Source organism: Schistocerca serialis, chromosome 5 (genome assembly GCF_023864345.2).
Source record: "Schistocerca serialis cubense isolate TAMUIC-IGC-003099 chromosome 5, iqSchSeri2.2, whole genome shotgun sequence".
Classification (NCBI taxonomy): domain Eukaryota; kingdom Metazoa; phylum Arthropoda; class Insecta; order Orthoptera; family Acrididae; genus Schistocerca; species Schistocerca serialis.
In genome coordinates, this window is record NC_064642.1 from 655,300,773 (window position 1) to 655,327,453 (window position 26,681).

The following is a 26,681-nucleotide window of genomic DNA, read 5'->3' on the forward strand; positions in this document are numbered from 1 at the left end:
AATAGCAAACAATCTACACATTTTGTGTGAAAATGAATTACAATGCAATAATGAAAAAGAGAGAGGAAGAGAGTATTTTAGGGTCTACTCTGAGGGAAAAGAGATGCCAATTTTAGCCGTTTCTAAGTAAGGGCTTTATACCATTAAAGAAATTTTTATTACGTAACTGCAACTGACCATTCAGAGCTAAACCGTCATTACGAGAAAGATGTTTGAAAATTTTTAATTCCTCAAGGACATCAACTCTGAAGCCTTTCTTTTCTGTGTGAGGGATACTGACGTCATGAACTTCTTTAGGTTTATGACCCGTAATTAATAAATGATCAGCAAAGGACTATTTATATATATTTGTACCTTTCTTTCCAAGAGATGTTCTTTAAATCTAATAGCAATTGCTCGTCCTGTCTGTCCTATGTGATGGGCTAGACATGTCACAGCTAATTTTATAGACACCTGAGTCCTGTTGTTCTCGTACAGCCCTTAGGGGCTGCGTCGTGTACCTACAATTTCTACTGACAAGCAGCATTGTTATGCCAGTTCAAATACCTGTAATTTTTATGTAATTTTAAACATGATTTTAAGAAGTTATTTTATAAGACGAGATCATTCTGCTCGTAAATCTGTTTTCAACTGCCACTACATGTAAGTATAGTCACCTCATAAATTCGTTTAGTATAATAACCATCTAGTCTTGGTTTTTCCTCCATATTAATGGTTTTGTAATCTTTTAAACGTAACTGTTTTTCGTTTTTTCTGATGAAGATATCCATCGTCGGTGTCGAAACAAGGTCAACTTTAATCCTGTTGCAACCGGCTAGTTGTACAAATCATGAAATTATCCATTTATTTAGTATTTGGTAGCTGATCGTCAGGTTTCTTTTTCACAATACGAACTGTCCAAAGTAATGCATATTTCCAATCTAAATTTTGTACTGAAGACAAGAACCCTCAATCAGTGCGACAGATAGAACCAGAATGAATACGTTGATATTCCAAGCCTACGGTATAAAAAAAAAAAAAAATACCAGCATGTTCATAATCAGTGAAATACTGGAACTCGGTTCTCAATCACTTTTGCGAGTATCATGTTACGAGCAATTTGGATAACATTGTAGCACTAGATAATGGCCCAGCTGTCTCTAGTTGATTATCTGAGAGAGATTAGGTATCGTCGCTTTATCGTGTCAGTTTACCTTTCGGGCAAGTTCAGATGGAAGGTCGTGACTGACACCAATATCAAGAGGAAACACGTGTAGCCATCCGACGAGAAGATTCAATACTGTTCGTCTTGCTGAATATCTCTTTCATTTAACGTACCTAGAAAATATCACTCAAAGAAATTGATTGGATGAGCATTTTACATTCCAAAATTACTCAAAGCTGCGAATCTGAGGCACATTTTACGTAATCCAAACGTATTGTTTTTATTGTTTACTAGTTTTCTGTCTCCGGCTTTTTCCCACGCATATATGTGTAACATATTTCATACATATTTGTATACATATTTCATCCGTATCTCTAGGGAATTTCGCTCTGAAATTTCACCTAAATCGTGCGTCAACATGAAATTACAGCAATATTCAATTTTTTCGGAAAAAAAGGACTGTAGATAGCAACTGTCCGACTCTCCGTTGATTCCATGGAGGTAATAAAAGAAGGGATTTCTCATTACGTTACAAACTAGAAGCCGACGTCCCCATGTAACGTAACCCAAAAACATTAGGTTCACCGCATTTATACCTCCATGGTTCACGGCGGTGATATATTCCCGTGACGTCACTCTGAGTGCTTGCGCCCAGTTTCGACCGTTGGGGATATCTGTTGACTTTCATGGTCGTATAGCAAATAGCACCTGGTGCTTTGGTTGTGTGGAGACGTAGGTGTTTAGTCAAACAACATCGTTTACGGGCGTACTGATCGATCTGATCGCAATCTAAAGTTTAAAGGAATCACATTTTATTCGTAACTGAAGCCGCACAAGCAATATTTTCTCTTGCAAGCATGAATTATGCTTGCGCTGTTTACTTTTATTGTAGTGGTTTTATTTCTGTCAGTTAACGTTAGATTTCCTATCAACCCCAACGCAGTTCTGTCTCGATGACATTTCAATAATCTTCACTTTCTTCACAGGCACAAGATACGATAGCATGCCTTGCTTCTTTCCTCATTGCACACTTTTATGGGCTAAAAACGAACGCGTAAGTAATTTTCTAGCAAACATGAACATTAAAAATGTTTTGCAAACTAGTTTAGAGCTAAAAATTTGACGAATAAGAAGAAGTACTAGTAAGCAAATAAAGCGTTGGTTTCGGAGTTCAGTTTCATTTTCTGTCGCTATAAATACACTAGAAGTGGAAATAAATGGATTACGAAAGCGTCCTTTCCACATCACAGCCTACTCTTCTTGGATGTTCGAAATACATCAACGAAAAACAAGTTACATTAACGAGGCCAAATGTGACCTATTACTAGAACAAGTACGCATTCAATAACAGAAAAACGTTCAAAATTGCGTTCCTGACACTACGTTATTCATGTAAGCACCGTACGTAATTTTTAGTATTTGAAACAGCAGTTGCTTGCACACTACAGAAATAATGAACAAGAAGTGATCGTAAGCAGTAGTCTGCTAAGGGCTATTTCAAATTGCGGCAGGCCTCGTCCCCTCTGGCTTCTAAATGACGTACAGCGCCATCTTCCCTTCCTTTTTTTCTTCCATGGTTGTCTTACACTACGCGACTCTAGATAGGAAGTTAAATGTACCTCTGGTAAATGAGGTCGTGGTATGATCTTTGACCCCAAATGACGCTGGCAAAATTATTGACTTTCTGCAGCGCTCATTCTCACGACGTGGTTGATGCATTAAACAATGCTAATAAGAGACAGACTGCGATACATATTTTAAAAGTATTCCAAGTCAGCTAATTACAGGAAAGAGTTACCAACAGGTCGTTTCTAAATGTCATCCCTCCTCATCTTTCCCTTGCCCCCCCCCCCCTCCTCCCGCCACCCATAGTGGTAGTAGGGTTATCTTACTCTCACAGCATTTTTATTCAGATAATGAGTCTCTGACACCCCCTTTTCACCCGTACACAAACCTTCGCGGGCGTGCGCACAACTCATCCAAGTTTCATCGTAATGAGAAGAGTCGTAAAGGAACGTATATCACGAGAACAAAGAATCATTCGTTTTTAAATATAAGACTAGCTGTTCCCGACATGCGATGCAGTGCCTCTACTTCTTTGTAAGGGCAGGTGGTTCTTATCCCTATAGGAAGCTTTGCCCGCGTAGGTACAATAACTAAACAAAGCTTCGTCATAAATGGATAAACTGTACAGGAAAGTATAGAAAACGAACAAATAAATACTCATTTGGATAGTGAAGGTAATTCTCATTTATTACTTCTTATCACTTGCATATTTTTAATTGGATTAGATGTTTCGATCACTCTGGATCATTTTCGTATCTAAGTAGTTCCGTCAGCATCCCGTCTTGTCAACTCAGAACCACTTATCAGAGTACTACGATTGAAACAAGTAACCTAATCAAAAATGTGCAACAGAGACGGAACAGTATATGAGAATTATCTTAAATATCTATGTTGTTGTCGTGGTCCTCAGTCCTGAGACTGGTTTGATGCAGCTCTCCATACTACTCTATCCTGTGCAAGCTTCTTCATCTCCCAGTACCTACTGCAACCTACATCCTTCTTAATCTGCTAAGTGTATTCATCTCTTGGTCTCCCTCTTACGATTTTTTCCCTCCACGCTGCCCTCCAATGCTAAGTTTGTGATTCCCTGATGCCTCAGAACATGTCCTACCAACCGGTCCCTTCTTCTCATCAAGTTGTATCACAAACGCCTCTTCTCCCCAATTCTGTTCAATACCTCCTCATTAGTTATGTGATCTACCCATCTAATCTTCAGCATTCTTATGTGGCACCACATTTCGAATGCTTCTATTCTCTTCTTGCCCAAACTATTTATCGTCCATGTTTCACTTCCATACATGGCTACACTCCATACAAATACTTTCAGAAACGACTTCCTGACATTTAAATCTGTACTCGATGTTAACAAATTTTTCTTCTTCAGAAACTCTTTCCTTGCCATTGCCAGTCTACATTTTATATCTTCTATACTTCGACCATCATCAGTTATTTTGTTCCCCAAATAACAAAACTCCTTTACTACTTTAAGTGTCTCATTTCCTAATCTAATTCCCTCAGCATCACCCGACTCAATTCGACTACATTCCATTATCCTCGTTTTGCTTTTGTTGATGTTCATCTTATATCCTCCTTTCATGACACTGTCCATTCCGTTCAACTGCTCTTCCAAGTCCTTTGCTGTCTCCGACAGAATTACAATGTCATCGGCGAACCTCAAAGATTTTAAGACCTACTCCGAATTTTTCTTTTGTTTCTTTTATTGCTTGCTCAATATACAGATTGAATAACATCGGGGATAGGCTACAACCCTGTCTCACTCCCTTCCCAACCACTGCTTCCCTTTCATACCCCTCGACTCTTATAACTGCCATCTGCTTTCTGTACAAATTGTAAATAGCCCTTCGCTCACTGTATTTTACCCCTGTCACCCTCAGAATTCGAAAGAGACTATTCCAATCAACATTGTCAAAAGCTTTCTCTGAGTCTACAAATGCTAGAATCGTAGGTTTGCCTTTCCTTAATCTTTCTTACATTCGCTGAATCTCTCAAGGTGATGATGTCGACTATATTGTCATTTTTACATATTAGTCCATTCTTTCATCCTCGCAGCTTAATTAACGTCGTTACATCGAGCTGCTGCTCAGTTTTTGCACCTTCACACACACACACACACACACACACACACACACACACACACACACACACACACACACACACACACACGAGCGCGCACTTCCGCATGTGTCCACCCGCAGAAGCAAATCAAGCTCACACACATATTCACGCTTAGAGGCACACAGAAAATATGAACAAGCACACACTCACAAACATAGCATTCCTTACACTGAAGTAACTTGCCAAACAGAATAAAGTATTTTGGATGTGAGAGGTAAATGCTTCTAGGAACTGCAATGACTGAAAACGCTGATATGTTAAATAATAAGGACGTGGTTTTAGTCGAACATTGCAACTTTAATTTATTTTTACTTATACAGACAAGAGCACCAGTTCCTAAAGAGGCTACCTTTGTGCCACGACTCCTTTCAGCAAAAATAGCAATCACAGTACGCTATTCGCCTGAATCAGTAGTAACCGGGTTCTTACAAAAATTCGTCCTGCGCCGATTCACTCAAATTAATTATACAAGGGCCAACAAACACCAGAGATAAAACATTAATAGCCCAGATAAAGTCAAATTCATTTGGATAATACCATGAAACGGAATCATTGATATACTCACCTAGAACTTCTTTTAATCATGTTTTGCCTTTGAAGTCAAAGTTTCTACTTATTTTTCTGTCTTTCGTTCCCCGTTACCTTATACACTATCTTTTGTTCTAATGAAACTATAGTGAATAAAATATTCATCTCGATACAAGCAAATAATAAGAATATGATGTAAATAAGATTATCAAACATACAAGCCTCGTCAGAGAGGTGTGATTTCTTACGCTTTATCTCTCAAAATATTTCACCGTTGTTGTTATTTGAATTATCAGTTAATTTTGATACATAAGACCTCCCTACTGAACGTCTTCCTCGCGAAGTATTCAGAGTAAGATTCTCTCTCAAAATTCTTCGACAGTTCGACTTTAAAAATGAAACTGGGACTCCCTTAAAATCTAGAAACGAATTGAAAGCGTATCTTATCAGCTACTGCCTCTACAAGTGATCGTACTATCTGGAGTCAGAGACTGGAAATCCCTGTAAGTACCGTCATAAACAATAATGTTCATTACAAACAGGCCCACATTCCAGAAATTACAAAGATGTAATTCTTTCAGATATAATAGTGTTCTCGTGTGGCTCTGAGCACTATGGGACTTAACATCTGTGGTCATCAGTCCCCTAGAACTTAGAACTACTTAAACCTAACTAACCTAAGGACATCACACACATCCACGCCCGAGGCAGGATTCGAACCTGCGACCGTAGCAGTCGCGCGGTTCCGGACTGAGCGCCTAGAGCCGCTAGACCACCGCGGCCGGCTGTTCTCGTGTGAATGGTAGTACTGCATCACTGCCAAAGTAACTTTTTTTGAAGAATCGACTTTCCTACTAATTTTGTTAATTTATTGTCCTAATAAGCATAGATTATAGTAATTTGTCATTAATGGTAATTAATTCTTAACACATCCGTCCGAAGTGGTTTCATTGCCTACTTTCTTCTATTAATATTAATCTATAATTCAATTACATCACGAAAGTTCGTCTTCCTTTATAGATCTACAGGATGGATGAAACAATTAACTAATTAATGACTTGTTTACCAGTAAATACAATTTTAAATGATTATTTCTTTAACAAATTCTTTGCGAAGGAAGACGTTAGATAAAACAGAAGATGATAAATAATGCAGACTGTCCCAAATACAAAGGACAGCAGTGACTCCTGAATATATTATGCTTGAAGAATCAAGTTTGCTAAGATCGTTAGCAATTCTTTTTATTACTTGACCGGATTCGACAGATCTACAATACTGAAAGTCACATTTATTTTATTTGTGACATGCTGATGTTTCCCGCCACGTTTTATTTGATGCAATATCACTATGTGACTTTCAGCATTGTAACAAACATGTACAGCTAATTATGTTACAAGATCCGAAGATGACAGCGTAAATCTGTCGAAACCGGTCATTATAATAAGACTTGTCAATCTTGGCTTCTTCAAGAACAATATAACATTCAGATCGCCTAAAAACTGATGCAATGTTAAACATATAGAATCATAAATCGTATTTTGAGACATGGAACTAATTATCAGAAACAAATATTTCGCTTTTTATTGTCATGAACAAGCGACAACTCATGACAGCAACTTCAGCTTAGAGCAACAATTACGCGACAGCAGCGACTCTATATTAAGCCTTTATTTATTTGTTACAAAACAATGCACTGACAGAATTGAGCTCTGGTTTCAAAATCATTTGGCCCCATTGTATTTGATGCTACAGCACAATTCTCCGCTCTGCATTCTTGTAAATGTGCACACTGGCACGTGAGTAATCGTGAATTTTCTCCACTGTCGAACACCACCGACGAAATAAAAATTTTGTTGTACAAACAATACGGTCAGGTCCACGGCCGACTATCTTTGGCATGAACGACCAAGTTTCTCGTATTGTCTCAAATTTGTATTGAGAGCAACGAATTTTTTCCTATTAGATTGGTGCCTGTTAGGAAATGTTTCATTCTACACGCGCTAGACTTTTTTGGGCACTAGACCCGAATGCGCCGTACGTTAAATACATGTCTACATGTCCCTGTAGTGCTTAAGGTCTTGTCTTCCGCTCTTACTCATGATCTGTTAACAATGGTAAACTCCACTCTGGACACATCACAGACGATGGCGTACTGTTTTGCAAGATGAAACCAGCAATGGCGATGCAGCAGGCAGTTGTTTGCAAGTTTACTATGCCTACATGCCTAGTACGATGTAGAAAACCGGTTGGCCTTCATAACCGGTTTTAGTCATTTCTGGATGGATAAATCGGTTCCTGTATGATTTTCAAAGCAATCTTATACAAACATCTGACAATGTCGGCTGGAAAGCGATTTCCTGTCAGAGAGGTCACAGTTCGTTGTAATTGACGGAAAGCCGTCGAGTAAAACAGAAGTGATTTCTGGCGTTCCCCAAGGTAGTGTTCCCTTTGCTGTTCCTTATCTATATAAACGATTTGGGAGGCAATCTGCTCAGCCGTCTTCGGTTGTTTGCAGATGACGCTGTCGTTTATCAACTACTAAAGTCATCAGAAGATCAAAACAAACTGCAAAACGATTTAGAAGAAATATTGGAATGGTGCGAAAAGTGGCAGGTGACCTTAAATAGCAAAAAGTGTGAGGTCATCCACATGAGTGCTAAAAGGAACTCGTTAAACTTCGGTTACACGATAAATCAGTCTCATCTGAAAGCCGTAAATTCAACTAAATACCTAGGTATTACAATTACGAACAATTTAAATTGGAAGGAACACACCGAAAATATTGTGGGGAAGGCTAGCCAAAGACTGCGTTTTATTGGCAGGACACATACAAAATGCAACAGACCTACTAAGGATACTGCCTACACTACGTTTGTCCGTCCACTTTTAGAATACTGTTGCGCGGTGTGGGATCCTTACCAGATAGGACTGATTGAGTACATCGAAAAAGTTCAAAGAAAGGCTGCACGTTTTGTATTATCGCGAAATATGGGAGAGAGTGTCACAGAAATGATACAGGATTTGTGATGGACATCAATAAAGGAAAGGCGTTTTTCGTTGCGACGGAATCTTCTCACCAAATTCCAATCAACAACTTTCTCCTCCGAATGCGAAAATATTTTGTTGACACCGCCTTACATAGGGAGGAACGATCACCAAGATAAAATAAGGGAAATCAGAGCTCGTACGGAGAGATATAGGTGTTCATTCTTCCCGCGCGCTATACTACATTGGAATAATAGAAAATTATGAAGGTGGTTCGATGAACTCTCTGCCAGGCACTTCAATGTGCTTTGCAGAGTATCCATGTAGACGTAAAGCACTTAATTCCGCTTTAGGAAAACTTCTGATATTAAGCTTTCTATGGCCTTGATCGCGTGTATATACAGTGCATCTACATCTACATCTACATTTATACTCCCGAAGCCACCCAACGGTGTGTGGCGGAGGGCATTTTACGTGCCACTGTCATTGTCTCCCTTTCCTGTTCCAGTCGCGTATGGTTCCCGGGAAGAACGACTGCCGGAAAGCCTCCGTGCGCGCTCGAATCTCTCTAATTTTACATTCCTGATCTGCTCGTGAGGTATAAGTAGGGGGAAGCAATATATTCGATACCTCATCCAGAAACACACCCTCTCGAAACCTGGACAGCAAGCTACACCGCGATGCAGAGCGCCTCTCTTGCAGAGTCTGCCACTTGAGTTTCCTAAACATCTCCGTAACGCTATCACGCTTACCAAATAACCCTGTGACGAAACGCGCCGCTCTTCTTTGGATCTTCTCTATCTCCTCTGTCAACCCGATCTGGTACGGATCCCACACTGATGAGCAATACTCAAGTATAGGTCGAACGAGTGTTTTGTAAGCCACCTCCTTTGTTGATGGACTACATTTTCTAAGGACTCTCCCAATGAATCTCAACCTGGTACCCGCCTTACCAACAATTAATTTTATATGATCATTCCACTTCAAATCGTTCCGCACGCATACTCCCAGATATTTTACAGAAGTAACTGCTACCAGTGTTTGTTCCGCTATCATATAATCATACAATAAAGGATCCTTCTTTCTATGTATTCGCAATACATTACATTTGTCTATGTTAAGGGACAGTTGCCACTCCCTGCACCAAGTGCCTATCCGCTGCAGATCTTCTTGCATTTCACTGCAATTTTCTAATGCTGAAACTTCTCTGTATACTACAGCATCATCCACGAAAAGCCACATGGAAGTTCCGACACTATCTACTAGGTCATTTATATATATTGTGAAAAGAAATGGTCCCCTAACACTCCCCCGTGGCACGCCAGAGGTTACTTTAACGTCTGTAGACGCCTCTCCATTGAGAACAACATGCCGTGTTCTGTTTGCTTAAAAAGTCTACAATCCAGCCACACAGCTGGTCTGATATTCCGTAGGCTCTTACTTTGTTTATCAGGCGACAGTGCGGAACTGTATCGAACACCTTCCAGAAGTCAAGGAAAATGGCATCTACCTGGGGGCCCGAATCTAATATTTTCTGGGTCTCATGGACAAATAAAGCGAGTTGGGTCTCACACGATCGCTGTTTCCGGAATCCATGTTGATTCCTACAGAGTAGATTCCGGGTTTCCAGAAATGTTCAAAAATTCTACAACAGATCGATGTCAGAGATTTAGGCGTATAGTTTTGCGCATCTGCTCGACGACCCTTCTTGAAAACTGGAACTACTTGTGCTCTTTTCCAATCATTTGGAACCTTCCGTTCTTCTAGAGACTTGCGGTACACGGCTGTTAGAAGGGGGGCAAGTTCTTTCGCGTACTCTGTGTAGAATCGAATTGGCATCCCAACAGGTCCAGTGAACTTTCCTCTGTTGAGTGATTTCAGTTGCTTTTCTATTCCTTGGACACTTATTTCGATGTCAGTCATTTTTTCGTTCGTGCGAGGATTTAGAGAAGGAACTGCAGTGCGTTCTTCCTCTGTGAAACAGCTTTGGAAAATGGTGTTTAGTATTTCACCTTACGCGTGTCATCCTCTGTTTCAATGCCATCATCATCCCAGAATGTCTGGATATGCTGTTTCGAGCCACTTACTGATTTAACGTAAGACCAGAACTTCCTAGGATTTTCTGTGAAGTCGGTACATAGAATTTTACTTTCGAATTCACTGAACGCTTCACGCATAGTCCTCCTTAGGCTAATTTTGACATCGTTTAGCTTCTGTTTGTCTGAGAGGTTTTGGCTGCGTTTAAACTTGCAGTGAAGCTCTCTTTGCTGTCGCAGTACTTTCCTAACTTTGTTGTTGAACCACGGTGGGTTTTTCCCGTCCCTCACAGTTTTACTCGGCACGTACCTGTATAAAAAGCATTTTACAATTTCCTTGAACTTTTTCCATAAACACTCAACATTGTCAGTGTCGGAATAGAAATTTTCGTTTTGATCTGTTAGGTAGTCTGAAATCTGCCTCCTATTACTCTTGCTAAACAGATAAACGTTCCTCCCTTTTTTATATTCCTATTTACTTCCATATTCAGGGATGCTGCAACGGCCTTATGAGCACTGATTCCCTGTTCTGCACTTACAGAGTCGAAAAGTTCGGGTCTGTTTGTTATCAGTAGGTCCAAGATGTTATCTCCACGAGTCGGTTCTCTGTTTAATTGCTCGAGGTAATTTTCGGATAGTGCACTCAGTATAATGTTACTCGATGCTCTGTCCCTAACCACCCGTCCTAAACATCTGAGTGTCCCAGTCTATATCTGGAAAATTGAAATCTCCACCTAAGACTATAACATGCTGAGGAAATTTATGTGAAATGTATTCCATATTTTCTCTCAGTTGTTCTGCCACTAATGCTGCCGAGTCGGGAGTTCGGTAAAAGGAGCCAATTATTAACCTAGCTCGGTTGTTGAGTATAACCTCCACCCACAATAATTCACAAGAACTATCCACTTCTATTTCACTACAGGAGAAACTACTACTAACAGCGACAAACACGCCACCACCCGTTGCACGCAATCTATCCTTTCTAAACACCGGCTGTGCCTTTGTAAAAATTTCGGCAGAATTTATCTCTACCTTCAGCCAGCTTTCCGTACCTATAACGATTTCAGCTTCGGTGCTTTCTATCAGCGCTTGAAGTTCCGGTACTTTACCAACGTAGCTTCGACAGTTTACAATTACAATACCGATTGCTGCTTGGTCCCCGCATGTCCTGACTTTGCCCCGCACCCTTTGAGGCTGTTGCCTTTCTGTACTTGCCCGAGGCCATCTAACCTAAAAAACCGCCCATTGCACGTCACACAACCCCTGCTACCCGTGTAGCCGCCTGCTGGGTGTAGTGGACTCCTGACCTATCCAGCGGAACCCGAAACCGCACCACCCTATGGCGTAAGGTGAGGAATCTGCAGCCCACACGGTCGCAGAACCGTCTCAGCCTCTGTTTCAGACCCTCCACTCGGCTCTGTACCAAAGGTCCGCAGTCAGCCCTGTCGACGATGCTGCAGATGGTGAGCTCTGCTTTCATCCCGCTAGCGAGACTGGCAGTCTTCACCAAATCAGATAGCCGCCGGAAGCCAGAGAGGATTTCCTCCGATCCATAGCGACACACATCATTGGTGCCGACATGAGCGACCACCTGTAGATGGGTCTACCCTGTACCCTTCATGGCATCCGGAAGGAGCCTTTCCACATCTTGAATGACCCCCCCAGTATGCACACGGAGTGCACATTGGTTTTCTACCCCTCCCTTGCACTGATTACTGGTTTCGACAGGACTATGCTGCCATCTTTAGATCCACAGAGTGCAGGTTATGAAATTATGCTGTACTCTGTGGATCTGAAGATGGCAGCTTAGTCCTGTCGAAACTGGTACTCCAGTGTAAATACACGCGATCAAGGCAGCAGAGAGCTTTATATCAGAAGCTTTCTCCACACTCCATCTTATATCATTCATCCTGCAAAGCAGTGGCAGGCTTAGGTGACGATGATGGAGCTGGATAGCGATCACGCGTCATTCTATCCAAGGTAGACCAAAAAGGCTCAATAATATTGACATCTCTTGACTGGTGGCAAGCGGACAAGCGATAATTCATCCCTGTGCTCACAAAACCAGTCGGTGGGCGATGGAAAATGGTCTGTCGTCTTGGAATGAAGCAGCATCATTGGGGGAAAAATACTGCATCATGGAATGGATCTGATTAGCCCGAATGGTCGCATAATCATTGGCATAACGCGATCTTGCAGTGTAACGATGGTGGTCCGTGGAGGACCATGATATGACTGCCCCAGTAACCACCAGACCCCCGCCATGTTTCGCTCTTGGGACGTAAACTCGGCCAAAAGTTGGGAAAAGTGCAAAACGAAACTTATCGACCAAATGACGTCCTTCCATTGCTCCATAGTCCAGAATTTAGGCTACGGCACCGCGCTCTCTTGTTAACGGCATTTGTATCGCTAATGAGTGGTTTCGGAATTCTAGTTCGCCTTGCATTTCCCTGGGTATGGATGTCTCCTCGTGCTGTTTTGGTGCTGACAGGGTTTGAGAGTGCGAAAATCAGTTCTGCAGGGGGTCTGGCAGCTATCGTCCTCTTACTTTTCTTCACAACCCTCTGTAATGACCGCCCGTGACCATCGCTCAGCACAGACGTCAGCGTTTGATTTAGCGGATGATATTTTCCCGCTTTCCCCACATGCAATATAAATCTTCGATACAGTGTCTCTAGAAAGGCCAAACACTTCGGTTACCTTGGTTACAGGAGAACCCACCGTGCTAGCACCAACAACTTGCCCACGTTCGAATTCACTTAGCTGTGACATAATTCACTCACAACTTTGCAGAACACTGTTCTGACCATGACTGACACTTTCAGCGTATAGAGGACATTGCGAAGTTGTCGTTTGTGCTCACGTTAAAACAGCGCAACCTGCCAGTTTGTCTAGCATCCCCATTTAAGTTCAACCATGAATTTCTCGCGACGTTTCCACATTTGTGTCCAACCTCTGCAGCTACATTATTACAGATTGGTTTTATCTATGTATATAAATTTTTTAGAACAAATTAAAAATAATCTCTAATCATGGTTCAAATGGCTCTAAGCACTATGGGACTTAACATCTGAGGTCACGAGTGCCCTAGACTTAGAAATACTTAAACCTAACTAACCTAAGGACATCACACACATCCTTGCCCGAGGCAGGATTCGAATCTGCGACCGTAGCAGCCGCGTGGTTCCGGACTGAAGCGCCTAAAACCGCTAGTCCACAGCGGCCGGCTAATCTCGGATAACGACGGTACGAAATATATATACTACATTACTGGTCAGTGTTTACAATTTTCTCTCTCTCTCTTCTCTCTCTCTCTCTCTCTTTCACACACACACACACACACACACACACACACACACACACACACTCACCAACACAACACCTACCTCAAAATGTCCTCCGAAGTCAGTAAGAGCCAAAAGGGAAAAGCATGCCGAAAACATACGTCCGTGCGGTGTAACGATTTGATGCAGCTCTCTGTATGACTGAGAGAGTTTCAAAACATACCACACGCAGCCACATTATGAACACGAACGGCGTGTACAAGTTTATTTGGAATAACAACACACTTCGGTATGTTTCTATATCTGCTAATCTTGCTGTCTCATAATCCCTCTCCTATGCCTTTTTTTTTTCATCTCAGAGCAGCACTTGCAACCTACGTCCTCAATTATTTACTGGACATATTCCAATCTGTCTTCCTCTACAGCTCCCTCTAGTACCATGACCGTCATTCCCTGATATCTTAACAATGTCCTATCACCCTGTCCCTTCCTCTTGTCAGTGATTTCCACAAATTCCTTTCCTCTCCGATTCTGCACAGAGCCTCCTCATTCCTCACCTTATCAGTCCAACTAATTTTCAACATTCGTCTGTAGCACCACATCTGCAATGCTTCGATTCTCTTCTGTTCCTGTTTTCTCACAGTCCACCCTTCACAACCATATAATGCTGTGCTCCAAATATACATTCTCAGATATTTCTTCCTCAAATTAAGGACCATGTTTGATACCAGTAAACTTCTATCTGCCCGGAATGCCGTTTTTGCCTTTGCTAGTCTACTTTTCGTGTCCTCCTTGCTCCGTCCGTCATTGCTTATTTTGCTGCCTAGGTAGTAGAATTTCTTAACTTCATCTACTTCGTGACCATCAATCCTGGTGTTAAGTTTCTCGCTGTTCGCATTTCTGCTACGTATCATTACTTTCGTCTTTCTTCTATTTACTATTATCCTCTACTCATTAGGTTTTTCATCCCATTCAGCATATCAAGTACTTCTTCTTCACTTTCACTCAAGACAGCAATGTCATTAGCAAATCGTATCACTGATGTCCTTTCATCTTGAATTTTAATACTACTCCTGAACTTTTCTTTTATTTCCATCATTGCTTCTTCAATGTACAAATTCAACAGTAGGGGCAAAAGACACCCTTTTAGATACGAGCACTTCGTTCTTGGTCGTCCACTTTTATTAGTACCTCTTGGATCTTGTACGTATTGTATATTACCCGTCTCCCTCTATAGCTTATCCCTACTTTTCTCATAATTTCGAACATCTTGCACCACTTTACATTGTCGAACGCTTTTTACAGGTCGACAAGTCCTATGAACGTGTCTTGATTTTTCCCTAGTCTTGCTTCCATTACCAGCGGCAGTGCTTCTCAGGTGCCTTTACCTTTCCTGAAACCAAACTGATCATCGTCTAACACATCCTCAGTCGTCTTTTCTTTTAGAAATAGTTAAGGCAAATTTCATGCTTCCAAATGACACATCACACGGTTTTATTGCATTTATAGTTACAGTGCTCTGATGGTTGGAAAATGCGTGAAAAGCAGCCATTCTCCTGCCCTAACCACTGTGACCGAGGCTGTCCCGAAAATGTTAATTATGATACGACCGCTCGTATGTCATACTTGGTTTCCTTCATATCAGCTACAGGTTCATGATTTTGATTCGGAGAGCAAATAATAAACTTGTTCTTCTCAGAAAGGCGCTAGAAAAAGCAGACCAGGGCCAACGTCGAACTTGTGGACGTAAGCGTTATGTGGGACATTGATACTGAAATGAAGAATAAATTCATGAATGGATAGTCTCAATAACAGCATCAACTGAAAGTAAATATGGACCTTCGGAATTCCGAATAACGGTAACGTGGAAGCATTTTAATGGCCACTCAATCGAACAAGTGTGGGGTAAAGTGCAAATGAAGTTATAATGAGAGTAAGTGAGAAAAAAACTCTACGGAAGACTTGTACAAGAAGAACTGACAGGTTGGTCACAGTGGGATATTGTTTCGGCATCTAGGAATTGTTAACTTGCCTCTGGAGCTGAAATGAACAATAAGAGGTAAAAAAATTAAGAGATAGAGAGTGTAAAAAGCAAAACACGTTATAGGAAACAAATAAATTACTGGAACGTAGCCGAGTGATGTCTTCGACAACCACCGATACTTCGCCAAGAGACACACAGCTATTTTCAAGCCACAAATGCAAAGACAGAATGCTGTGCAAGGAAATTTAAACTCTCGGTAGGCGCGGCTACGTCGACCACGTAGCGTACAACGGTGGCTGCAGGAAGATAACACGAGCACACACCCTAAACAACTAGCACCACCACACTACCAAAGATGACCGACATCAGAAGTTACCGGTTGTAAATATTAGATACCAACGGGTAAGTAAGTGTCATTAATGCTCTCCCTGGTCAGAGTTAACTTTGCGTCCTCAGCCGGTGGTTGTTAAAAACACGACGATACCGACCAATAATAAACTGGTCCAGACAGACAACTGCGACACGTGCAGCGAACTAGAGACTCTGGAGCACAAGTTTTCGTGTCGAACGGTCGGAGCCATTTGGTAAATTAGTAAACAAAAGTTTAGTCCGATCACCGAACCGTTTCGATGCAACACCGATCTTGGTACCAAACTTTAAGCCATTCCCTGCCTGCAAGAGATCAGCCACTGCCTGAATAGTCACCCACATAGCTCACTCCGTCAACCATAGTAACTATAGTTTCTAACTTATCTATGTAACCTACATTAAATAAATGACAAGGAAAACGCCGAAATGGAAAGAAATCTTTATGAACTTACTAATCCTTCCATTAGACAAAGCCAGTAGAAAGACTGTGGTGAGTATAGACAATAAATTGTTTAACAACAACATCAAACACAAGGTGCCCCTATTAATATCAAGAAGCAGCGACATCGCGCTCCAAAACGTGGGAAGAAAGCAGTCGGGAAAACGAGTCATATCTCTACACCGAGTCGTCTTCCCATGAACACAAAGCCACAACGAACCTCCAACTGCGAATTACGTAATAATTGACAAGGATCATTAATATACAAATTGAAAGACGTATCTTGAGTTAAATCGAAATACCGTTTTTAAAAAGAAAGATGTTGAATTGACTACGTAAATTCCTAAAATAATGATTAAAAATATATCTGCAACTGACGATTAAATTATTCTGAAAAATATATACTACAGTTGCTGAAAATTACAGCCACGAATAAAATAATAATAAAAGTTTCTAAAACAATCATAATTAATATTCACCATCGATAACTTCTATCATCGTCCTTGATTATGGGGTGATGCTACTTGTTAAGGATGCGTGTGTGTGTATGTGTGTGTGTGTGTGTGTGTGTGTGTGTGTGTGTGTGTGTGTGTATTGTCTTTTGCATAACACGTATTATGATTCTTGGCCGGCCAAGCCCCGCCTACTGGAGATTTAACTTACCTTGCGGAGCACTCTTTCGTTGTGTTGGTGCGTTGGAAATGACGAAGTGTGCACATGTCGAAATATCGATGGTTGTCGATGATGTCACCTAGCCGCATTCCCGTAAGTTGACTGAGCATTTCATATGCCGGGAGAAACTCAAGTTTCACAGATTATAGAGGATTCTGGACGTGCCACTTAATGTAGACATGAAAAGTTCAGCGAAAGAAAGGAAAAGAACGAATAGAATGTCTCACGACTTAAAAGAAAATATCTGACAGTATGTCAACAAGTCGAATTTCATAAACCTATGAGTTCTGGAGGTAGGTTAACTTAGAGTTCTCCTAAGGATGTTGGATGTTTTGTGACTGCTATAGACGAGGGGAAGTGAGACTCCACACACTACTGCAGAGTAAGAAGGGTTGCCTGAGCAGCAGGCGTTAACCGGCGAGACGACACTGTAGTTCCCGTCGGGCGCACAGAACGCGCCGCCTATTTCCCGCTATTTTGTAGCGCCTGTCACATGAGCGGAATTAGGGCGTTGCTCAATATCCTTCCGTCCAACAGGTTTTTAAGGGGTGCGTAGCCCTATGACAGCAGAGCGAAGTAGAAGGTCAACTGTAGTTCAACTGGAGAGTCAACTGATCCACTTTCGGGAGTAGGGTTACCAAGTGTCCGGCTTTAGCGAGATATAAGTGGCTTTTTACGGTTGTATCCTGTCAAGTGTATACAAATCAGGTTTTGTTACGCGTTCTAGACATGAAGGGGAGAGTACACAAGTAAGGCTCTTTCCAAACCAATGACGTAAGCACGAGGAATACATACAGGGTGGTCGGAAATTCCTGTTACAAACTTCTAGGACATGTAGAGGGTAGTGAGTACATAACATTTTGAATAGGAACCCATGTCCGGAAACGTATCGTATCCGTTCTACGACAGTTTCAAGGCAGATGATTATCTCATCCACACCTACGTGAGGAATCTACTTAGGCGTCACCTAGCACAATTGTTGCAATCCATTTGAAAAGAATACTGACTCGTTCCGTTATTACTTACGCATTTTCATTACAACTAACACCTTATGGTTTACCTTAGTCGACAACAACAGGAACCCAGCATCTACGGCACCAACCGCAACGTACCGATGCATTACAACAGCGGCTCGATGTGGTGACCACCAACGTTGTTTCACACACTGTACCTCCAAGGCATGTTCTGGTACACTCTCTCCATCCCACCTGGTGTCTCTTCAGTGTCTTGTGCAGCGGCCAGAACTAGTGCCATCAGATCTTCATCTGTCTCTACTGGTGACTCATAAATTAGGCCCTTCATACGACCCCACAAGAAGTAGTCCATAGGGGTTAAATCCGGCGACTGTGGCAGCCACGCGGTTAGACCACCACCGCCTATCCATCTTTCACCATACCGTCTGTTGAGATGTCTCCGGACAGCCAATGAAAAGTGAAGTGGTGCTACATCATGCTGAAACCACATTTCCTGATGGACATTCAATGGCACAGCTTCCAAGAACCGGTCCAGTACTTGTCGTACGAATACTAAGTATGCGGGACCCGTGAGCTTGGATGGAAGGAGGTATGGTCCAATCACATGACCGTACAGAATACCTGCCCACACGTTAATTATAAACCCGTCTTGAAATCCCTAAACATGAATGGCATGAGGGTTTTCGTCCGCCCAGACATGGCTATTTTGAGCATTCAGAACACAATCCCTTGTGAACCTACAGTCATCTGTGAAGAGAACTCGACGTGGAAACAGGGGCGCGTCGATGCAACCTCTACCAGGTTGCACACCAAAAGAACCCGTCTTTTCGAATTTCCGGATCATTTTCTCCAGACCCACGGCAGTCATCGGACCAACGCCTTTCTTCAAACCCTTCAGTTTCCGCCGGCCGCGGTGGCCGAGCGGTTCTAGGCGTTTCAGTCCGGAACTGCGCTGCTGCTACGGTAGCAGGTTCGAATCCTGCCTCGGGCATGGATGTGTGTGATGTCCTTAGGTTAGTTAGGTTTAAGTAGTTGTAAGTTCTAGGGAACTGATGACCTCAGATGTTAAATCCCATAGTGCTCAGAGCCATTTGAACCATTTGAACCTTCAATTTCCGGAACTTCTGCACAGCGACGTGTGCATAGTCATCATTCTTGTAATAAAGCTTTACAAGCAGAGCGCGATCCTGCATTACGACAGTCATGGCGACGTCGCAGACGCGAAAGGAGGATAAGCTGTGTACCCGGATGTGTATACCAACTTCAGTGGGTCTTGCGCATGACAGGTGTTTCCATTTACATATTCTGACACATACAGCGGCCGGCCGCGGTGGCACAATACGGTTCTAGGCGCTTCAGTGTGGAACCACGTAGCTGCTGCGGTCGCAGGTTCGTATCCTGCCTCGGGCTTGGATGTGTGTGATGTCCTTAGGTTAACTAGTTCTAAGTCTAGGGGACTGATGACCTCAGATGTTAAGTCCCATAGTGCTTAGAGCCATTTGAACCATTTTGAACCACATACAGCGCCATGTATTGGCCAATTTCCACACTATTTTTTTTCTTCTGCCATACATTTTCCCCCTGTTGGGATACCAATTCGATTCTACACAGAGTACGCGAAATAACTTGCCCCTCCTTCTAACAGCCGTGTACCGCAAGTCTCTAGAGGAACGGAAGGTTCCAAATGATTGGAAAAGAGCACAGGTAGTTCCAGTTTTCAAGAAGGGTCGTCGAGCAGATGCGCAAAACTATAGGCATATATCTCTGACATCGACTTGTTGTAGAATTTTTTAACACGTTTTTTGCTCACGTATCATGTCATTTCTGGAAACCCAGAATCTACTCTGTAGGAATCAACTTGGATTCCGGAAACAGCGATCGTGTGAGACCCAACTCGCTTTATTTGTTCATGAGACCCAGAAAATATTAGATTCAGGCTCCCAGGTAGATGCCATTTTCCTTGACTTCCAGAAGGCGTTCGATAGAGTTCCGCACTGTCGCCTGATAAACAAAGTAAGAGCCTACGGAATATCAGACCAGCTGCGTGGCTGGATTGAAGAGTATTTAGCAAACAGAACACACTATGTTGTTGTCAATGGAAAGACGTCTACAGACGTTAAAGTAACCTCTGGCGTGCCACAGGGGAGTGTTATGGGACCATTGCTTTTCACAATATATATAAATGACCTAGTAGATAGTGTCGGTAGTTCCATGCGGATGATGCTGTAGTATACAGAGAAGTTGCAGCATTAGAAAATTGCAGTGAAATGCAGGAAGATCTGCAGCGGATAGGCACTTGGTGCAGATAGTGGCAACTGACCCTTAACATACACAAATGTAATGTATTGCGAATACATAGAAAGAAGGATCCTTTATTGTATGACTATATGATAACGGAACAAACGCTGGTAGCAGTTACTTCTGTAAAATATCTGGGAGTATGCGTACCAAACGATTTGAAGTGGAATGATCATATAAAATTAATTGTTGGTAAGGCGGGTGCCAGGTTGAGATTCATTGGGAGAGTCCTTAGAAAATGTAGTCCATCAACAAAGGAGGTGGCTTACAAAACACTCGTTCGACCTATACTTGAGTATTGCTCATCAGTGTGGGATCCGCACCAGTTCGGGTTGACAGAGGATATAGAGAAGATCCAAAGAAGAGCAGCGCGTTTCGTTACAGGGTTATTTGGTAAGCGTGATAGCGTTACGGAGATATTAAGCAAACTCAAGTGGCAGACTCTTCAAGAGAGGCGCTCTGCATCGCGGTGTAGCTTGCTGTCCAGGTTTCGAGAGGGTGCATTTCTGGATGAGGTATCGAATATATTGCTTCCCTCTACTTATACCTCACGAGAAGATCACGAATGTAAAATTAGAGAGATTCGAGCGCGCACGGAGGCTTTCCGGCAGTCGTTCTTCCCGCGAACCTTACGCGACTGGAACCGGAAAGGGAGGTAATGACAGTGGCATATAAAGTGCCCTCCGCCACACACGGTTGCGGAGTTTAAACGTAGATGTAGATGTAGATGTAGAGAGGGGGAGGAGGAGATGGACAGAGTAAGGTGCAGAGTAGGAGATTGGGACCTATATCCAGTTCCCATACATACTGGTATTAGAAACCTGTGCCTTTTCTTTTCTTTCTTTTCCATTTAATCAGACTGAGCCACAGCAACGCATGGTTGGGGAAGCCAGTACAGTAACAAATGTTGTGAACTTTTACTGAGAACAAGTAGTTGTGCTAGTATTTTGGCGCGCGCTCAGTACAGCAGCGACACTGGATGTAGCAGTGCGCGGCTCTCGGCTACGGGTATGCTGGTGACGTGAGGTGTTGTGGGTGTGCTGTGCAGGTGAGTGGCTGCTGACGGCCGTGCACACGGCGCGCTACCTGGGCTGGGAGCTGGGCGACCGCTCCGAGGGCTGGGACTTCTCGTGGCAGAACCTCAGCCTGGAGGCGCTGCGCCTCAAGAACCTTCGCGTCTACTGGATGGTCGCCTCATTCGTCTCCTACTTCATGTACTTCAGCATTGGCGGTTTCCTACACGTAAGTGCCTCACAAACCACTCTTTTCTTTTTTTTCCTTTCTGCTGAAAATGTTTTCTTGATTGGTGTGTATTTGGTTTCTGAGCTCCTATGCCCACGACTGGGCATCTTGTTTTCTCATTTCTTAGCACATTAAGAACTGGATATTGCTGTTCCCATTTATGGCAGTGGTCGGGTATTGTGCGCTGCCCGTTCAGTATGCAGCCCACACGACGTGATTGTCTTGCAGGTGTTCTAATACCCTTTCCGTGCATTCATATGACTACCGCAGACAAAACGGTATTACACTGACGGAAACAATCGTAGTACCAGAAAATAATTAACGTAGAGCAATGAGATTTCGGGTATACATTTGGGTAGGTAACGTTAAAATGATTAAAACTGCAAGATCACACGTTAATGTCAGCATGAGATAAGCCATTGCAAATATGGAATGCTGGTACATTAATAACCGGTGTAACCGCCGTGCAAGCATGCAAACGTGTATGCATTCTGTTTTAGAGGATGTCAGTTTGTGGAATGGAATTCCATGCGCGTTGCATTTTGGTCGTCAATACAGGGACAGTTAATGCTGTTTATAGATGACGCTGAGGTTATCGTCCCATTATGTTCTATATATACTCACTGGAGACAGGTCTGGTGATCGAGCAGGCCAAGGCAACAGATTGACTCTCTGTAGAGCATGACGGGTTACAACAGCGGTATTTGGGCGAGCGTTATCCCGTTGGAAAACACCCACTGCAATACTGCACATGATTGGCAGCACAGGAGTTCGAATCACCAGATTGACGTAGAACGCTGCAGTCAGGATGCTTGGGATAACCACGAGATTGCTCCTGCTGTCATACGACATTGCACCGTTGACCTTAACTCCAGATGTAGATGCAGCGTGTACAGCACGCAGGCAGGCTGGTCGCAATGCGACCGTACTGGAATGTGATTGTGGTGTGAATGACGAAATAAAATATAATCTCCCTCATCAACTCGCCGAAAATCAAAGTTCTAAACTGCTCACAAGCTCTGCATCAGCTGCTGTACGAGATTTACCCACACACTACTCAGCACAAAAACTTTAAGAGCCCTCATAAATGTGGTTGGATTTACAAGTTTGGCCACATTTCGTATATGAGGCGCCAACTCGCTATTCGTCGCAATGTACCTAATGTTCCACAAAGTATTTAATATAAATACAGGCAGGATTTGCTATGCAAAAGTCACGTAAGTACTCAGGTATTTTTGAAAGTTTCACAAATTCGAGTTTATTTTCGATAAAAACATAGAAAAATCGAAAGTTACAGTTCACAATAAATTAATTTCAGAGCCTGATCGAGTTTCTTAAGATGTTAGTGGTGGTTGAATAAACCACGATAAATTGCATGAGTTATCTTTAAAAAACTGTTAAAGCTCCGCAGTATATCAAACAACAAATTCCACAGTGGCTACACACTGAAACCTTATAAGTGCGGCTTGTATCTCACGGAACCCGAAAAGTAACAAGTTCATCAGAGGCCAAAAAAATCTGTGTCCGAAATTAGGAACTCTGAATAATTCACACACGCGAACTAGCGGCTATTTCACCGCTCCTCAATAAAACTTTCTCCCAACACGTTCTAATACAGTCAGACCACCTCCGACGGCGTCCTCATCTGGATTCCTCCAGACTGCCGCTGTTCACCCACGAAACCTCGGTCAAGCACCACTTAAGTCAGTTAAACTATTGAACGTGAAAACTGTTGAAATTCTTCATTTTAACCTTTTATACACATAATATACATCAACTCACATGGAAATTTTCCCAGAAATATTATTCTGTTATCAGTTTTCTTTTATTTATCGTAGTGTATTTATAAACAATAATTGCTATGGTTTTCCTCCATTTTCGGATTTATAATTGTAACTATTAACAAGCAGTTTAAATTATACATTAAATAATTTTCTACATATAAGTTTACAGTACTGCCGCCACTTTTAATGTTTATTTATTTAATAATAAAGCTGTTTTTGATTGCGCGAAATCCACTTTTCGGATTCTCATCTAAATGTGTGAATAATTTCAGTGAATTGACTCTCACAGTCCGATTCAGTTTTACGAGACGTATCGGTAGATACCTCGTTTTTGGCAATAGGGTGATGAGTTGCCGAGGTACTCACTTTTACAGATCAGGGATTATTTATAACATTTAATGTACAATAACTTATAAACTAATGCGGATATCGAAGGCGCGTCTTGACACGCTTAATCGTCCATCTTTTCCGCTTCAAATGAGTTTACTAGCTCTTCAGTGACACATACCGTTCAATATTTATCAATTTTGGGGTAAACTTTAATTTTGCACTGGCACGAAAAGCGGCCATGAAAAACGAGCAACCACTGTACCCCCCCCCCCCCCCCCAATGGAAGGGATTTCCTAATCACGTGGTCACCTTAGCGCCGGTGGAAGTCCAGATACATCCCCATCTGTGGAGCATAGTGTGAAACTGGCACTCCACGTGCTCCTGTCAAGCTGATTTCAGCTGTCAACATAAATATGACCCGATCTTAGCCGCCGCCTGTACGTCCGTGGTCGCATGTTTGTAACTGAGTAAAGTGTCTCTTCCCTTTACAGTAGGCTGTCGTGTCACAGCAGGCACTCACCTGGCCTCCTTCTAACCAACACACGGCCATCACTGGCACCGAGGCAGAGCCAGCTTTCATCAGCAAATGCAACATACCTCCACTCTGCCCGCCAATGAGCTCTCGCTTGACACCGAACTCGTAAATGGCGGTGGTTTGAGATCAGTGTAATGTTTGCTACAGGGCGTCTGGCTCGGAGCTGTACTTGAAGTAACCGGTCTGTAACAGTTTGTTGTGTCACTGTGCTGCTGCAGATGCAATACGATGGGCCATACGCCGAACATGATGGTCTTCCTTTCGGTAGTGCTACGTGGCCGTTCGAAAACGGGTCTTTTGCGACTGCACACACCCGTGGCCGCCGCTGCCAGCAGCCAGGTACAGTGGCTACACTCCTGCAGTATCGCAGAAGGAACATCCAGGCCCTACTACATGACCTCGTTCAAACCCAGTGAGGTGTTGACAATGCCGTGTTTGCCATTTTAAAGACACTCTTGACTAACATTAGCTCACCACTACCAGTCTTAAAGGAAGTTAACGCTCACGACTGTTACAGCGTGTATTTCAAGCAAAGCTCATTTGCAACCTCATATGGCGCTACTAGCGCTACTCTTATGCGACAGGTGCGAAATTTGAACAAACTTCATCTTTCATACGCAGAGGTGCTCCTAGAAACTTTCTTTTATGTCGCACGACTCCTTCTCGGTGTTGTGAATTTTTTCCGTCATTGTATTTCGGCTATGTAACGTGGGACTTAGGGAAAGCAGGAAAGGTGTGGACGGGGCCTAATCAGTTACCGTTGGTTGCACAGAAAACACATACACTTTATTGTTTAAAAAATTACTCTAAACAATCATTTTTAAAAGATTTTACTACACTGGTGGCTGAAAGCCTTATTAGAAAAATTGCAGGCAATGTTATACACAATCAACAGTTGAAGGCCTGATTAAGAAGGTTCAAAATTATTCGTCGGCTGAAGGTCAGAAGCAATTTAAAAAATGTATAACGGCTGAAGGCCTGAATAACAAGTAAGGAAGGTAGTTTCATGTTAAAATACTAAAACCTTCTTCAAACAATCTTAACGAACTGTAACAGGCTATAGTGACGGCTGCAGGCCTTATTAAAGAAAACTTGAGATGCTTTCTGGGCTGAAGACCCAAAACCACACCAAAAACATGAACGGCTGAAGGCTTGGCTTCGAAATCAAAAGCAATTAAAAATAGAAGGTAAAAATCTTTTTTTAAAAAAAAAACATGCAATTGAAAACAATTAGCGGCTGAAGGCCTACACTACACGTCTGAAGGACAACTATAATGAAAACACATTAATAAACAATTTTTCTAACCAAGAAATTTCTTTCTAAACTTACAACAGAATGGCCGAAAGCCTAATTAAAGAAATATTAACTTATTGCATGGCTGAAGGCCACAAACAAATCTGAAACAACGGCTGAAGGCCTGCGCAACAAGTCAGACAAACAATTTAAAATAAACCCCTTCCTTCTTTAAAAAATTTTCCTTTAAAGAATACACATGGCCGAAGGCCTTATTAAAAGGGGTTCACGTAAATCCTTGGCTGAAGGCCACACATAACTCGTCAAACAACTAACGGCTTAGGGCCTGGATTACAAATAATTTCAGATAGAACAAATTTTAAGGAAAAAAAATTTTAAAAATAAAAGCAATCTTCAAAATTTTAATTTAACACGGCTGAAGGCCTTTATGTAAAATTTAAAAAAGACTGAATTAGTACACGGCCGAAGGCCTCGCACAGTACTTCAAACTAAAATGAAAATCACAATCTAAAACAAACAGAACAAGTGGTGCTCAGAAGTGTTCCAAGGGTTGGCCTGAGAAGGTAGCTCAAATGTAAGGTGAGGTGAGACAGGCAGCCAAGAGTTGAAGTTAAATAATCGGATGGCAAGCCAAACTAGGGACGGCCCAAGGACCGACCAACAATTTAACCAATTCTCTTCCATCCGACCAACGGCACAACGATGGAAAATACCGGCCAAGGACGAAGATATGAACAGCACTACGTGTTAAGGAATTGACGTCTAAAAACAGCCAAGGGAACAATAAACACACTAAGCAAAATATGAAACAAACAACTTAAAAGGCTGTCGAACTACACGCCGCGCCTGACGGCATCAATACGACGAGGAAAGGCACACTGCCGGAAAACTACGCTATCGACCAGTGCAGGTAACTGGGGCGTTAACAGCCACGGGGCAGAAAATACAGCTGGTGCACTTAACTGGCAAGTAACAGTCAATTTAATAATGAATCACAATATAGGAAGACGGCTGCAAGATTTCACCGACTCCAACACATCATATGTTGCTGCTAGCCTGAACGGCCCAGGGAGCAACAACCCAAAACTGAACAAAGAGATGTCACAATAGTTGAGGTTTC

General features: G+C 42.4%; 1 protein-coding gene across 1 annotated transcript in view; it reads left to right on the plus strand.

Moving 5' to 3' along the window:
- The window catches only part of LOC126482160 (lathosterol oxidase-like), a 111,854-nt gene that overhangs the window by 51,935 nt on the left and 33,238 nt on the right, over window positions 1–26,681 (plus strand). The window contains exon 2 of the mRNA XM_050106137.1: window positions 21,464–21,657. Coding sequence (XP_049962094.1) covers window positions 21,464–21,657 — 194 coding nt within the window. The remainder of the gene's footprint in view (window positions 1–21,463; window positions 21,658–26,681) is intronic.